Below are 15,060 nucleotides of genomic sequence, written 5' to 3' on the forward strand. Positions count from 1 at the left end.
AAAATAACCACAACATAACATTTGAAAAATTGAATGATAATGTGAGATGTGACAAAAAAATATTTATTTATTTGAGTAGTCACTAAAACTTAAAAATGCAGATTTAGCAATATGGATTCAAAATCACTAGTATTTTAATATATATATATATATATATATATATATATATATATATATATATATATATATATATATATATATTAAAGCTTAAAGGTTAATGTAAATTGAAATTTTTGTATAAAATATAAGTTAAAATACAAGGATTCAAAATCACCAATATCCTAATATATATTAAAGTTTAAAAAGTTAATGTAAATTGAAAATTTTGTGTAAACTGTAAGTTAAAATACAAAGATATTGTATCTTTTTTCGGATCCAATGGTTAGGCTAAAGTGTCATCGACATTAATCCCACCTAGGCTCCCATCAAGATAAAATTTATGAGAGAGAGAGAGAGAGATTTTTAAGTTGCAAACATTTGTTGCTCGTTAGGTCATCGGGTATGGAGCAATTTTTGACGCGTAATAGGTGATATAGAGGGGTATGTTGCTCGTTGGTATCCATGTCATGGACACCATATAGCATTGTATAAAACTGGCAAAATTACTTTTTTGATATATTGGTGGAACATGATTCAAGATGAGTGACAAGAGAGGTTTTCGCAAAATTGCATGAAAGGAGGAACAAGGAAAAATTTAAGCTATAATAGTAAGGATGTTATTTATGGCAATCAAAAAAAAGGGCGGAGAGTTTTGGAAACCACATACTTTACAAGGTTTTAGAAAATAAAAATATAAAACGAGGAATAAAGATAACTGGAAAATTAATTATACCCGAAAAAGTTGAAAGTGGTTTTCTTATCAAGAAAGTTACAATTTTCATAAATCTAGAAATAAAATTTCTTGTTAAGTTATTTCTTAACTTTAATGTAACATGTACATTAATATTGAGTTTATTCCATAAAATATATACAATATTGTTCTGTTTTAGCACAAATTTTATTTTTTGATTCTCACTTATCATTATATTTTGAATAATGTTCTATTTTTAGGCCATTGACCGGTCACTAAAATGTCATGATGACGTGTTAGTTTTGTATTTTTCTCAGTTTATATTTAGTTCCAACTTTTACGTATGAGTTTGTATTTAGCCTCCAATATTTTTTTGTTCCCTATTTGCCATTTTTATTTTATTTTAGCCATTAACCAGTTACAAATAGATATTTTAAAACATAATAATTTAAAATGAAAAAAGTGAAACTACGACTTCTCCTTGAATGGTGGGGCGTGTTAGCTACTAAATCAATGACTCTTTTTTTTGTATTATTTGTGTCTGTTGAATTTAATGTATACATGTTGTAACGCCCCAAATATCATGACATAAAATTTTTTATTTTTAGATTAATAGATCGTTAATACATGCTTTCCCATAAAACCAGAGTAATTAAGTTTTATCAAAACATTGACAAATCAGAGTAATTCACAGAAAACGAAAACATGTGATGTGTGTTCTGCAATCATCTCAAACCCTTCCATTTGAAAATCGAAGTACCTGAAACATAAACTGAAAACCAAAAACACAAAACTTTGTGATTTTCCCAAAATACCATACAACATACAACCACATAATATCATGCAACATACATATAGTTGCCATTGGCTCCCCTATGGTATTTATTTGGGATGCCATGGGTTCCCCCATGGTCTTATATATGGAATGTCATGGGCTTTCCCCTTATGATCTGATATCCAAATATCACGGGTTCCCCCCGGGGTCTTTCATGCAAGTATCACAGAGATAACTAGCATACCACATAACACGTAATGGGCCGACATTGGTGCCTTCGACCCATAGATATCGTAAGAAGATTCACCTCGCACTGCTGAATCATACAGAAACACCCTTGGCTGCTGATTGGCAGATCTCCAAACTATCAATAACAAAACAACACCTAATTAACAATTGGGTTCCAATCCATAACCATAACTCCATACCTAGGGTAAAAAGATCATTTTACCCCTAACCTAGCCTCGCCCAAATTTAAGACCCAAACTTACAATCTGAAAGGCCCAAAGGAAAATTAGTTAACCAATGGCCCAATTTTCCAAATTAGGCCCAAACTCCTTACATAGGCCTTACCTTAAGGCCCAACCATTCTTTCTAGTCCAAACACTTTGTATTCCGATGGCCCATTAATAACTCAAACACTTAAGCCCAAAAACCCAAAAACCGCTCGTGGCCTAAACTATGGCTCAATTTTCCAAATTGGGCCCAAATCCCTTCGTGGACCTTCTCAAAATCACTATCAGACCAAAACCTGATGGTCCAACAAGGCCCGAAACAAATAAGCCCAACAGATGGCCCACACAGAAGCCCAATAAGCAAAACTCCCCCTGACTGAGTACACAGGGCGTAGTCAGCTGTAAGCTAAGCGTAGAGGTTGTTTGACTTGTACGTTGCGCGTACAGACTTGTACGCCCAACGTACTCCTCTCTTGAGCCAAAACCTTTATTAAGCTCTTAATGCTTGATCTCATAAGTCCAAACCACAGATCCACTTCTTAATGAACGTCTAGAACCATAAAGTCACTAACTTGGTGACTTTTCATGCCCCAAGAAGACTCAATCTCAAGTGTAGCATTCTACTTTCATGAAAGTGACTCATACTCCAACATAGATGGTTTTAAACTCTAAAGGTGCTAGATTTATGGACCTTGAACCTCAGAAACACGAAGAGGGGCAACTCAAAGCTCGTGGAGTGGAATCAAGACCACTAGATCTCATTCTTGGGACTAAAATGAACCAAAACTCATAAATGATAGATCTAAGACATCAATGATCAAGTCCAAAACTTTTTACCTCCAACAAGCTAGAAATGAGACACATAAGCAAGATCCATAAGCTCTTCCTTGATTCCCATCCTTGCTCCAAACTCCATCTTCTTGGAAATGGGACCAAACACATAAAAAAAATGGACACAATGAGCTCAAAATGCCACCATGAAGGCTAAATGACGATTTCTAGGGTTTTTAGAGGGTGCGGGATGACTTAGAAATGAAGAAAGAGGCTAACATTATGCTTATATAGGGTACAACCCTAAAATTAGGGTTTTCAACCTGACCCTTGTACGCCCAACGTACCTCCTCGTACTGTCATCAAACAAGGTCTCGCACCCCGACCCATCTTCGTACTATGCTACGTGTTCCTCAACCTACGCCTCACGTAACTCATTTTGCCTCGGTATGCCCTACGTACCACCTTGGTACCCCGCGCATACTAGGATTTTCCCCAAACTCTAATTCATGCGAATACCATAACTTTCTTGGTACAACTCCGCTTCCGACCATCCTTATATCCATGAAAATGTATCGAGATGCTCAACACTATTATCAACTCATACTTGCCATAAGATATCCCGAACGAACATCCGCTTTCCATAAAATCCCAAACTAACAAATTACTGAAATGCCCTTTGACCCAAAAACTCAAAATGAATACTGAGCATCCAAGATACATTATCCAACTCCAACTAGGTCCAAAAGCCAATTCCTTGAGGATCTGAAGCCTATTGATACCTAGTCCTTGATCACCATCTCAAAATGGAAACAATTTGAAACAAGATATTACACATGTATTTTAAAATGATGAAAAAGACCTAGTGTAAGTCATGAGTTCGTGACATTTAATAAACAATATGACATGTTAATCTTTGAGCCAATCAAAATTATTAATTCATTCATAACTCATCTAAAAACAATTGGCTATTTCTAATAACATATTTGTTGAGAAACCAAATACTTTTAAATAATCAAAACTTCTCCTGGATGCGGACTTTTTTTTTTTGTGTTATTAGTGTTTGTTGTATTTAATGTACACATGTTTTTTAAAATGAAGGAAAAAGACATGCTGCAAGCCTTGAGTCTGTGACATTAATAAACATTATGACATGATAATTTTATGAAATCAAAATTGTTAATTCATTCGTAATTCATTTAAAAAACAATTGGTTATTTACTTATTTTTGATGACATATTTGTTGAAAAACCAAATATCTCTAATGACAAATTTATTGAGAAACCAAAGAAATGACAATTTTTATTGGCTCAAAGATTAACATCTTGTATCGTTTATTAAATGTCTCGGACTCGAGACTTAAACTAGATCTTTTTTCCTTTATTTTAAAATACATGTGTACATTAAATACAATAAACATTAATAATAGAAAAAAAGAGTCATTGACTTACTAGCTAAAACGCCCCACCCTCAAGGAGAAGTAACAGTTTCGACTTTTGCTTTTGTTTTTTTTTTCCTTTTTAAATTGAAGTTATTACATTTTAAGTATCTATTCGTGATTGATCAATAGCTAAAATGGAAGTTCTTTTCTAAAAAAATAATAGCAATTGGTAAACAAAAAATTGTTGGGGCTAAATGCAAATCCATACATAAATGTTAAGGTTAAATGCAAACTGAGAAAAATATGCTTTTTCGAAAGTATAATAGCAAAGGAGGAGCAAAAAATAAAGTTGAGACTAAAACATAACATATTATATATATATATATATATATATATATATATATATATATATATATATATATATATATATATATATATATATATATATATATAGGGTTAGGTTCATGTGAGACGGCCTAATTTTGTGAGACCGTGAGACGCTTTTTTTTTTTTTATAATTTTTTTAGTTAATTCAAGTTCCGAAAATAATAGTTAAAAAAAGAGTTTTTTGATTTTTCCATTTATTTTGCATTTTAAAATTATTTTTAGAATATGTACAGTGTAATATTCTATTTAGAATATTTCACGTATTTTTTAAAAAAAATAGAATTTTATTTATTTATTTTTTATTTTTTTTAGTTAATTCAAGTTCCGAAAATAATATTTAAAAAAAGAATTTTTAGATTTTTCCATTTATTTTGCATTTTAAAATTATTTTTTAGAATATGTAGTGCAATATTCTATTTAGAATATTTGACGTATTTTTTTAAAAAAAAACGGGATTTTTTTTAATTTTTTTTTATTTTGTTTTAATTTTTTTTAGTTAATTCAAGTTCCGAAAATAATATTTTAAAAAAAAAAAGAATTTTTGGATTTTTTCATTTAATTTGCATTTTAAAATTATTTTTAGATTTGTTTTCAAGGTCTCACAAAATTAGAATGGTTTCAAATGAACCTGAATATATATATATATATATATATATATATATATATATATATATATATATATATATATAATGGCTTTTTGTGGAAAAAACCCTTCAATATTTAACTGAAATTTTGTTTCTGTTAGATCAAATTCGAATCTCTACGTATCACGACATGCCAAAATCCGTCTTATACACTTGCAATACTACATACAAAAACTACAAGCTTGGTCTTTGTTGAATATGGTTGCATTTAATATAAAGGCTCTTGGGCTAATTTACACATTTCAACATTTTCTAAGCACATTTCAGTTCAGAACATTTGGAAGGTGGAACCAATGGTAGTGTCTTTGTGCATGAGTTAAGAAAGCATCGGCTTAAAACTCTGATTTGCAACAATAATAGATGACTGAATTTTCAAGTGGCAAAAAAAAAAAAAAAAAAAAACTCAGCATAGCAGAAAGCATAAGCATTTATTATGCATATCATAGACAAACATGCTCTAGCTAATGTCACATCAACTACGATGCGTGATATTCCGTATAACTTTATGTATCATCATCTACATGTGCATTCATAAACCTCTACAAAGCTTGTGAGAATGCTTGTTCATCCTTGGGAGCATCACCAGGTGACGAAGTCTCCACTCTCTTGAAAACCAACTTCTGTTGCGGGAGTTGACCATTTGAAAACGCTGTGACTTCTGTGTCCACTGATATCGTGTCCTCATCCTTAAACTCACCTCTCAAGATACCCTTGGCAAGCTCATTTTCCACATGCTGTTGAATCACCCGCTTCACAGGTCTAGCTCCATAGTTCGGGTCATACCCAAGACTCCCCAAAAGCTCAATCGCAGCTTCACTTACATTAATCTTCAATTTCCTATCCGCTATCCTCTTCTGTACTCTCTCCAACTATAACATAACAAAAAATAAATAAACATTCAATTCAATCCAATCAATAACAATTTCCCAACTTATGAAGCAACTTACCTGTAAACGGACTATTCTGTTGATCTGTGATCTGTCAAGTGGTTGGAATACTATATACTCATCAACCCGGTTCATAAACTCAGGGCGAAAGATTGACCTAGCTGCATCCATGACTCGCTGTTTTATGGTCTCGTAAGCGCGTTCTTTTGGCATGGAGTCATCATCCGTGTCTAAAATATACTGGGACCCGACATTCGATGTCATGATGATGACTGTATTTGTAAAGCTGACTGTACGACCTTGCGAATCGGTGACCCTACCATCATCCAAAATCTGGAGAAACACATTGAACACATCCGCATGAGCTTTTTCAATTTCGTCAAACAGAATAACCGCATACGGCCTCCTGCGCACTGTCTCGGTCAGCTGCCCGCCTTCCTCGTACCCGACATAGCCAGGTGGCGCGCCGATTAATCTAGACACCGCGTGTTTTTCCATGTATTCGCTCATGTCGATCCTCACAAGAGCTTCCTCTGTGTTGAACAAGTAAGAAGCAAGTGCTTTTGCTAGCTCGGTTTTTCCGACTCCCGTGGGTCCCATGAACATGAAACTCGCGATTGGACGGTGGGGATCTGATAGACCCGCTCTTGACCGTTGGATCGCCTCCGCAACAGCTGTCACCGCCGGGTCCTGACCCACGACCCGTTTGTGAAGCTCTTCCTCTAAGTGTAGGAGTTTCTCCCTTTCGGATTGTTTGAGTTTAGAAAGTGGGATGCCCGTCCATTTGCTTACAATTTCAGCAATGTCATCACCTGTGACTTCTTCTCTAAGCATTGACTTCCCTGAGCTCATGTATTCAACCAATTCTTTTTCAGCAGTTTCAAGTTGTCTCAACAAAGAGTTCAAACTTCCGTATTTTAACTCAGCAGCACGGTTTAAATCATACTCGCGCTCCGCCTGTTGGATTTCTAAATTCACCCTGTCAATCTACAAATAGAGAACAGTTAGTTAGTTAGTTTCAGTATGATGAAATGTTGTGAAAGCAAACTTTTTTGAGTTACCTCTTCTTTAATGGACTGCATATTTGTCATGACACCTTTTTCATGTTCCCATTGTTGATTTAACTCGGCTTGTCTCTCTTTCAACAGAGCCAACTCAGCCTCGAGTCGACTCAACCGGTCTTTCGAGGCTTTATCCGTATCACTAGTGAGCGATAGCCTCTCCATTTCCAGTTTCAGTACTGAACGATTGATCTCATCAAGTGCGGTTGGTTTTGAAGTGATCTCCATTTTCAGTTTAGCAGCTGCTTCATCTACCAAATCAATGGCTGCAAACAATTTACAAGATACAAAGATTCTTGAGTGAGATTTGACATGTACGCAGATGATTAAGTATCTTGAAATTCTTGATTTTTACCTTTATCGGGTAAAAAACGACCACTGATGTATCGATCCGAGAGAATTGCAGCTTCGACAAGGGCACTATCGGAAATGCGTACTCCATGATGTAATTCATATCTCTCACGGAGTCCACGGAGGATAGAAACTGTATCTTCTACTGTAGGTTGGTCAACATAAACCTGTTGAAATCGGCGTTCTAAAGCAGGATCTTTTTCGATATATTTACGATACTCGTCCAATGTTGTTGCACCAATGCATCTCAACTCTCCACGACCAAGCATTGGTTTTAACAAATTTCCAGCATCCATTGCACCATTTGTAGCACCTACATCAATTTGAGATCATATGATTAAAACCGTATATTTCATGAAATGAAAAGATTATCCAGATTCCAGGGTTCAATTCAAGCAAATACCTGCCCCAACAACAGTATGGATCTCATCAATGAACAGAACGATTTGTCCGTCTGATTCTGTCACCTCCTTGAGCACTGCCTTGAGTCGATCTTCAAATTCTCCACGATATTTTGCTCCAGCAATAAGCGCACCCATGTCAAGGGATATCAACTGGAATGTAATAACAAGTTAGTTAGTTAATGCACACCATATTCAAGAAGGTCAAGCCAAAAAAAAAAAAGATAAGATAAGATAGCACTATGTACCTTTCGGTTCATTAGAGCTTGAGGCACATCACCTTGCACTATTCTCTGAGCAAGTCTGTCAAATAGGGAAACACGAATTTTAGGTTCCAAAGGCTTCAAAGTAGTTGGGTTTTTTGTAATTACATGTATAATACAGGATATAGAAAAGGTTACCCTTCAGAAATTGCAGTTTTTCCAACACCTGGTTCACCAATGAGGACAGGGTTGTTCTTGGTTCTCCTTGATAAAATCTGGATGCATCTGCGTATTTCATCATCTCTTCCTATCACAGGATCAAGCTTCCCTGCTCTCGCCATAGCAGTCAAATCTTTACCATATTTCTCTAATGATTCATACTTCCCTTCAGGGTCTGAAGTTCAAAATATATTAGGAATTAGGATCAGTTGGGTTTATACTAGTTCAAGGATTTCCAAGATCCTTATCAATCATCATAAACATGAGCAAAATCATTTGCATGTTTTACCTTGGTCTATTACTGTTTGTCGTCCTCTGATGGATTCTATTGCGTTCTTTAAGGTTTTTAAAGAAATTTGGAAATCTTTGAACAATTGTTTCCCAAATCGGTTATCTTGCACAAAACCAAGTACCAAATGCTCAACAGACACAAATGAGTCGCCATACTCTTTCTTGTAATCCCTTGCTCTTTGCATTAGGCCTTCCAAATCACGCCCTAGCATCGACCCAGCTGACTCACCAAGAACCTACAGCATAGTGTAATCAGGAGTTCCAAGGTGAGAATAGGTAATATACTAATATTCAGACAAGTATTAATCCATAATAATATCTATCTACAACAATATCTCACCTTTGGTTGTCGCTGAATGTATTTATCAGTGGCTTCAAGTAGGCGGGTGTTATCCACACCAGCCTTGGAGAAGATTCGTCTAGCTAACCCGTTTTTCTGTTCCAGAAGGGCTTTCATCAGATGCTCAGTCTCCACTATCTGATGCTTGTTCTCCTTTGCCACTTCAGGTGAAGACACTATTGCTTGCCATGCCATCTCTGTGAATTCTTGTTGAGTAATCTGACAATGCAATGTCCAGACATCACATGAGTATATTATGGAAACAAGTAACTAATGAAAAAACCACTGCAAGTTTACAAGTAATGAGAAAGAAACTCAACATTAGCTCATTGGCAAAGATATGCGTTTGTTAAGTTCATAAAGATATGAGTTTTATTTGTAGGTAATGAAATAAAGTAGTTTGAATCTCACAAATCATGGATTGATTCATTCCCCCAATTCATAACCCTAACATCTTGCAAATAATCCAACTGATCATCGACAAACCACATAAACTATATAATAAGGGATGTTATTTCATATCCAAATAGGAACGCACAAAACCAATGAAAACTAAGCAAATAAAAAAAAAGTACAGTCGATAAATCAAGAGAAAGGTTTTAGTAACTGTTTACCCTCCCATTGGATGAAGCATCACAACGAACAACAAAAGACCGAGAGCTTTTGTCACCAAACCTATCACCCGTCCGAGTGAGCAGCAAAACATCATTACTTCTACTCCTTAATTTCAACGAACGTAGGGTAGTTGTTCTAGGTTTGGAAAAAGAGTTCAAGGAGACAGACGGTTGAGCAAACAATGTAGTCCTATCGATGCCAGTGGAGGATGGAGCGTGGATGCGAACGCCGGGGAAAGACGTTGTCGTTGCCATCGGTGACGGAAGAAGAGTGAGTCCAGTGACCAATAAATTAAGGTTCTTGGGATTGATGAAGGAATGGAAAAGTAGAGGGGATTGAGTGGGAATACGGGAAAGATAGGGTTCTGGTAAGTTCCAACGCAAAACTTGTGAGTGAAGTGATGAGTGGAGGAGAGGGTTGAAACAGTTGAGATATATATACGGAAGGATATGAAGAAGGAAGAAGATGGTTCAAGAGAGTGCGAGGCTTGTCGAGTTGTTTCTGTTCCTGCCACCACAAGTCACAGCCCATCATTCCATATTTCCATCCAATCACTTCCCCTCAATATTTTGTTGTTTTTACATCCTTGTTAATTTACTATTGAAACATAAACCACTCGGTTATAAGTTGGGGGTTTATTAGGCCTTATGCAATACGTATCACACCAAACCATCATTGTGCACGTTATTTCATGAGTTCGTGGTCGGTCGTTTTCGTTGTGAGTTGTGGTGGGAGGTCTCTCTCTCTCCTCCCCCCTCCGGTTGAGAGTACTTCATGGTTTTGTGATGGTTGATCTGGAAGCTCTCCACGATCCTTGGCATGGAAAGTATTACTGATCATCTTATGTTTAGGGATGAACAAAATGAACCAATTATATGGTACTTGGTTCTTTATTTTATATCATTTTAGTTTTGGTACTAATCGGTTCGATGCCCAAGGCTTTCATAAAATACCTAAACGTCACTAAATACTTCTTGATCTTCAAATCCAATCCGTATCTACTTGGATGTTGTAGCATTTTTCTAAACTTTCATAACATAAAGCGGAATCTACCTACATTGAATTTCAGAACCTTAATCACTTCAAAAAAAATTCATCAATCAAATTCGGTACCTCCACGGCTCCATGGACAAAACTCTAAGTAAGCCTTTTGTTTTATTCCTAATTTGTAGTATTTTTTTCTCTTCTCGCTGATAAGGATGCATGGCTGCAATTCGTAAGGCTTTTTTTACTAATAAGTGTTAGCTTAGTTGAGTAAATGGCATTCAATGAATATGCATTGTTTATGTTTTTTTAGAACGGTAGAAATTTTATTAGGCTAGTAAGAAGCTAGACAAACCGATTATAACAAAGAAAAAACATGCATAGTAACGTGCACCCAACCTATCCATATTTTGATGACCCTCTTAAATCAGTTGTTAGTTTGTTACTAGAGGTGTCACCATATCAAAGAAATAGCAATCTTAAGAACCTGCCGGTAAGATTGTTTACTATTTGAATAAAACCAAATTGTCTAATTGGACAATTTGGATTGGATAATTTGGATTGCACTATTTGGTTTTGATTTTTGGATTTTTGGATTTTTGGATGAGTTTCTAGTGAAACCGATTTACTATTTTGGATTTTGGATTGGGTACGTTTTATAAAATTAAAACCGAATAGTCCAAAAAAACCGAATAAGACTTTATTTATTTATTTATTTATATATATTTGTTTCAAATATACATCTTTTAGCTATTTATTAATTTGATAAACTGTATTTTTAAAAAGATTAGAAATTATTATTCAATAAAATACTTCAATGTATACTTTTCAACTGCTCTTTTATCTATAAAATATTGAATTATAATAAAAAAATTTAATAGTTCATAATTTTAATTCTCATCAAACAATTTATTTTAGAGTTGATTAATATTATGTTATATATATATATATATATATATATATATATATATATATATATATAATGTCTCGCTTGTTAAAAACCGAATTATAAAAACCGATCAAACCGAATTCTAATTTGAATGGTTCAGATTGGATTTGAAATTAATTTGGACTATTTTGATTCACGTTTTGAAAACCGAAATTAATTTGAATTCATCTGATTGGATCAAATCAAACCGATCCATCCAAACGAACACCCCTACCTGCAAGGGCAATCACATGTGGGTCATACAAAAGGGTCGGACTAAGTAAGCTAAAATTGTAATTTAGTATTTTGAAGAGGTACTAATGAATGAATAAGTATTTTGTATCTTTTCGTATATTATAAATAGACAACAAAAATTCTCCGATTTTTAATGTTTTTACGTTTAGTTTTTGAATGGATGTTTTTGATTGTTTTGTATTTTTTGGGCTAAGATTTAAAGAAATTTGACCTTTTTTTTATGTTACTAAGTCATGTCACACCATTTCTCGAGCTTATATAGAAGTATGAGTGTTACTATTATTTTGGATTTGTTTGGAAATTTCTTTTTAATGTCTCCACTACTCAAACTTTGTGTCTGTCGCTGGTTGAATGTTGCGAGCCTGAAAGCTTTTGATCAAATATCTTGGAAAGCTTCTAGTTGCATGGAGAAGTTCAACAACTTACTATATAAAGAAAATTTAAAAATGTTAAAATTAAAATTCGAACGGACATACATAGATGCTTATGTAACATCGGTAGGAAACAAACTAAATGGGCTATTACTAGTCCCAACGGAGTGATAAATCTTATGGACTTATACAATGGTGTAATAAAACCAAACCCATAACTTAAGTCACAACTTTATAATTTTTAAAAACTTTGATGACTAAATAGGTTGAAGTTTGATGTTAATGTAATATATGTCATAAACATCATAATTTGTTGCAAAGCTTGATTTAAGATAAAGAAATTAAAAAAGTGAAAACTACCAAACTTATCACTCTATTCCAGATAAAACTTTAGACCATATTTTTGTTAATATTATCATTATTATTAATCGATAGCGAGTCACTTATAATTTGTTATAGACAAGTCAGTTTGAGGCAGCAATTTAAAAATAATACAATACAAACCTTGTACATTTTAGACATAACACAATCCAATATACAATTTTCAAATACACCAACAGAAAATGAGCAAGAATGATCCCCGATACCATAATATTCTACACAACAAAGAATAAGTACATAGAAACTCTTTACATGACAACCATGCATGATCTATTATTATTATTATTATTATAATTATTCGTATCAACTGTAATCACAACCCTAAGCCATGATTTCCCTCACCAGCCAATCCAAACTCGGATAAGCAAAATATAACATCAGAAATGAAGGAAGACCGAATAGAATAGTCACCAAAACATACAAACCCAAAACCGCAGCACTTGCAGGAATCGCATATAACACAATCAGAACAAATATCAGCACCAATGGAAACTTAGCCGTTAACTCAACAAAAAATACCAAACCTTTTTGAACATAAGACTGTACCCCACCACCACCACTGTTTTGGGTGGTCCCCAACGGCTGACGCCTGTGAACATTCACGTTCACTAAAGTCTGACATTGACATTGGTTCGGGTTCTTGCGGGGACCACATTCCCCACAAGAACCAGAGTCAGACTTCACCTTCTCACCATTTATTCTCTCAACCATCCATAAAAGAAAGTAGTTCTTACGCGGAAACCTTAAATTTCCTCTTAATACAAGGCGAGGGGATAAAAGGTTGCACCAAGGGCAGGATATTAGAAGAGGCAACTGGATTGGTAAAGGAGGGACCTTCACAATGGCCCAGTTAAGGGCTAACACGCAGTTTTTACAGAGTGAATGGCCACACCATAAAACATAAGGTATGTTTTCAACAATGTTAAAGGATTCACAGCATATTGGGCACTCTAGTCCATCATCTTTACTAACTGTGGATGAAGCTTCATCATCTGATAATTCTTTGCCACCTTGTTTTAGTTTTCTGAACCCGTTTCTAAACCTTAGGGCACCGGTGCCAGCTAGACATTTAGATGCAAAGTTCCACATATTATGGGTAGCAGGTGTTAAAATTTGTTCAAATCCTGGAAATGCATCCGATTGAATATTGATCCTGTGTGAAACAAAAAACAAAGATTTATTATAAACCAGTTGAGTACTTTTAGAAGGAAAATAGACCCTAGAAATAATCAGGTTCTCAGATGTACTTGATTTTTCGTTGTTCTAATGAAAATAGTTAGCAGATAGCCTCTTGATATGAATTACACACGAGACAAAAATAAGAGATCGGAGGTCGAACGAAGGAGTTTTTGAATCAAAACTGATATAAATCTTAAAAACCAGTGGAGTTCATAGAAATGCATACCAATTTTGCTCTATAAATATAAACTACTAGGCCATGAAAAATTAAATCAATTTTTATCCCAAACGTTGGGAGCATCTCACTTAATACAAATTACTCAAAACATAAGAAAATCGTATGACACAAACAACTAGTCATAGAAAAAATATAACATTTGATATGAATTAACAAATAGCTTAGATTGCAAAGCAATCGTTACCTGTAAACATAAACTCTAGGCAATAAAACTAGTACAAATCAATCGTAATAGACAATATAAGCAGATGCAATCACGATTGCGGCTGATCATAGATAAGGTAACGAAAATTACACGCAAAATTAGGGCTTACGAATTGCGTACCAAGCGATAATAATCTGCCCTCCGATATGCTCTTCTTGTAGCCGATGGGACGTCGGCGGCCGGAGTGAAAGGATACAGAAGAAACCAGAGAGATGAATCCTTTTCTACAGTTGTCCCTGGCAATTGGCGTCAATCGGACATCGGGAAACTGAAATATAAAGGGTTAAAAAGATGATCAGATTCTTTTCACACTTAATCTTTTTAGATAATAAAAAGTGTGTATTTGCATGTTTAAAACTAAATATTACGAATTGAAGTACAATACTTATTTAACATGCATATCTAAACATTTCATAAAATACCATGTCTTATTTGTTTAAGATATAATTTTTGTCATTTTTGTTATGTTTATATAAAGTATCTTATTTTTTCCATTCAAAATTAGTGTTTTTCATGTCATAAGCACTCCTATAAAATAGATATACGTTACTCGTTTAAGTTTTTGTGATTTCAAGTTCAATGTCTGTGGATTTATAAAAGATTTTGACAAATGAATTTACTAAACACAACATACAAATATATCAATAGCAACGTATTAAACTGTTGAGAAATTTAATATACTCCCATTTTTGTAACTATATATCATCCTAACCTGTTAAATAGTGACATATGTAAATTTAATGCTCATTTAAGGAAATTTAATGATATTTTAGGATACTAATATAACAAACGTAATCCTTTAAATAGATAAGAGGCTTGGTAGGAATAAAAGGTAGGAATATATTTAATTTCTCTAAAGAGTTACATCATTTGCAAATTTATCGCATGACTATCCTCTTCTATATAGATCATTATCACCTTTGTGTTGTAATGATCCTATCATCCGCG

At 34.4% G+C, this 15,060-nt stretch overlaps 2 protein-coding genes across 2 annotated transcripts; both read right to left on the minus strand.

The window, feature by feature from the left end:
• Positions 1-5,612: 5,612 nt before the first annotated feature.
• Positions 5,613-10,127, minus strand: CLPB3 (casein lytic proteinase B3). Its single transcript, XM_078980864.1, has 10 exons — positions 9,571-10,127; positions 8,957-9,175; positions 8,615-8,852; positions 8,305-8,500; positions 8,152-8,206; positions 7,906-8,056; positions 7,507-7,815; positions 7,152-7,417; positions 6,151-7,077; positions 5,613-6,072 (listed from the first exon to the last, which is right to left on the minus strand). The coding sequence occupies exons 1-10, from the start codon at positions 9,823-9,825 to the stop codon at positions 5,743-5,745; spliced, it is 2,946 nt and encodes a 981-aa protein (XP_078836990.1). The 5' UTR covers positions 9,826-10,127; the 3' UTR covers positions 5,613-5,742.
• A 2,474-nt stretch (positions 10,128-12,601) lies between these two features.
• LOC145032157 (uncharacterized) lies at positions 12,602-14,366 on the minus strand. Its single transcript, XM_078980866.1, has 2 exons — positions 14,233-14,366; positions 12,602-13,643 (listed from the first exon to the last, which is right to left on the minus strand). Exon 2 carries the CDS (start codon positions 13,577-13,579, stop codon positions 12,812-12,814), a length of 768 nt encoding a protein of 255 aa, XP_078836992.1. The 5' UTR covers positions 13,580-13,643; positions 14,233-14,366; the 3' UTR covers positions 12,602-12,811.
• Positions 14,367-15,060: the final 694 nt, after the last annotated feature.

The sequence above is a fragment of the Lactuca saligna genome, chromosome 2 (genome assembly GCF_052625555.1).
Source record: "Lactuca saligna cultivar CGN05327 chromosome 2, ASM5262555v1, whole genome shotgun sequence".
Lineage (NCBI taxonomy): Eukaryota > Viridiplantae > Streptophyta > Magnoliopsida > Asterales > Asteraceae > Lactuca > Lactuca saligna.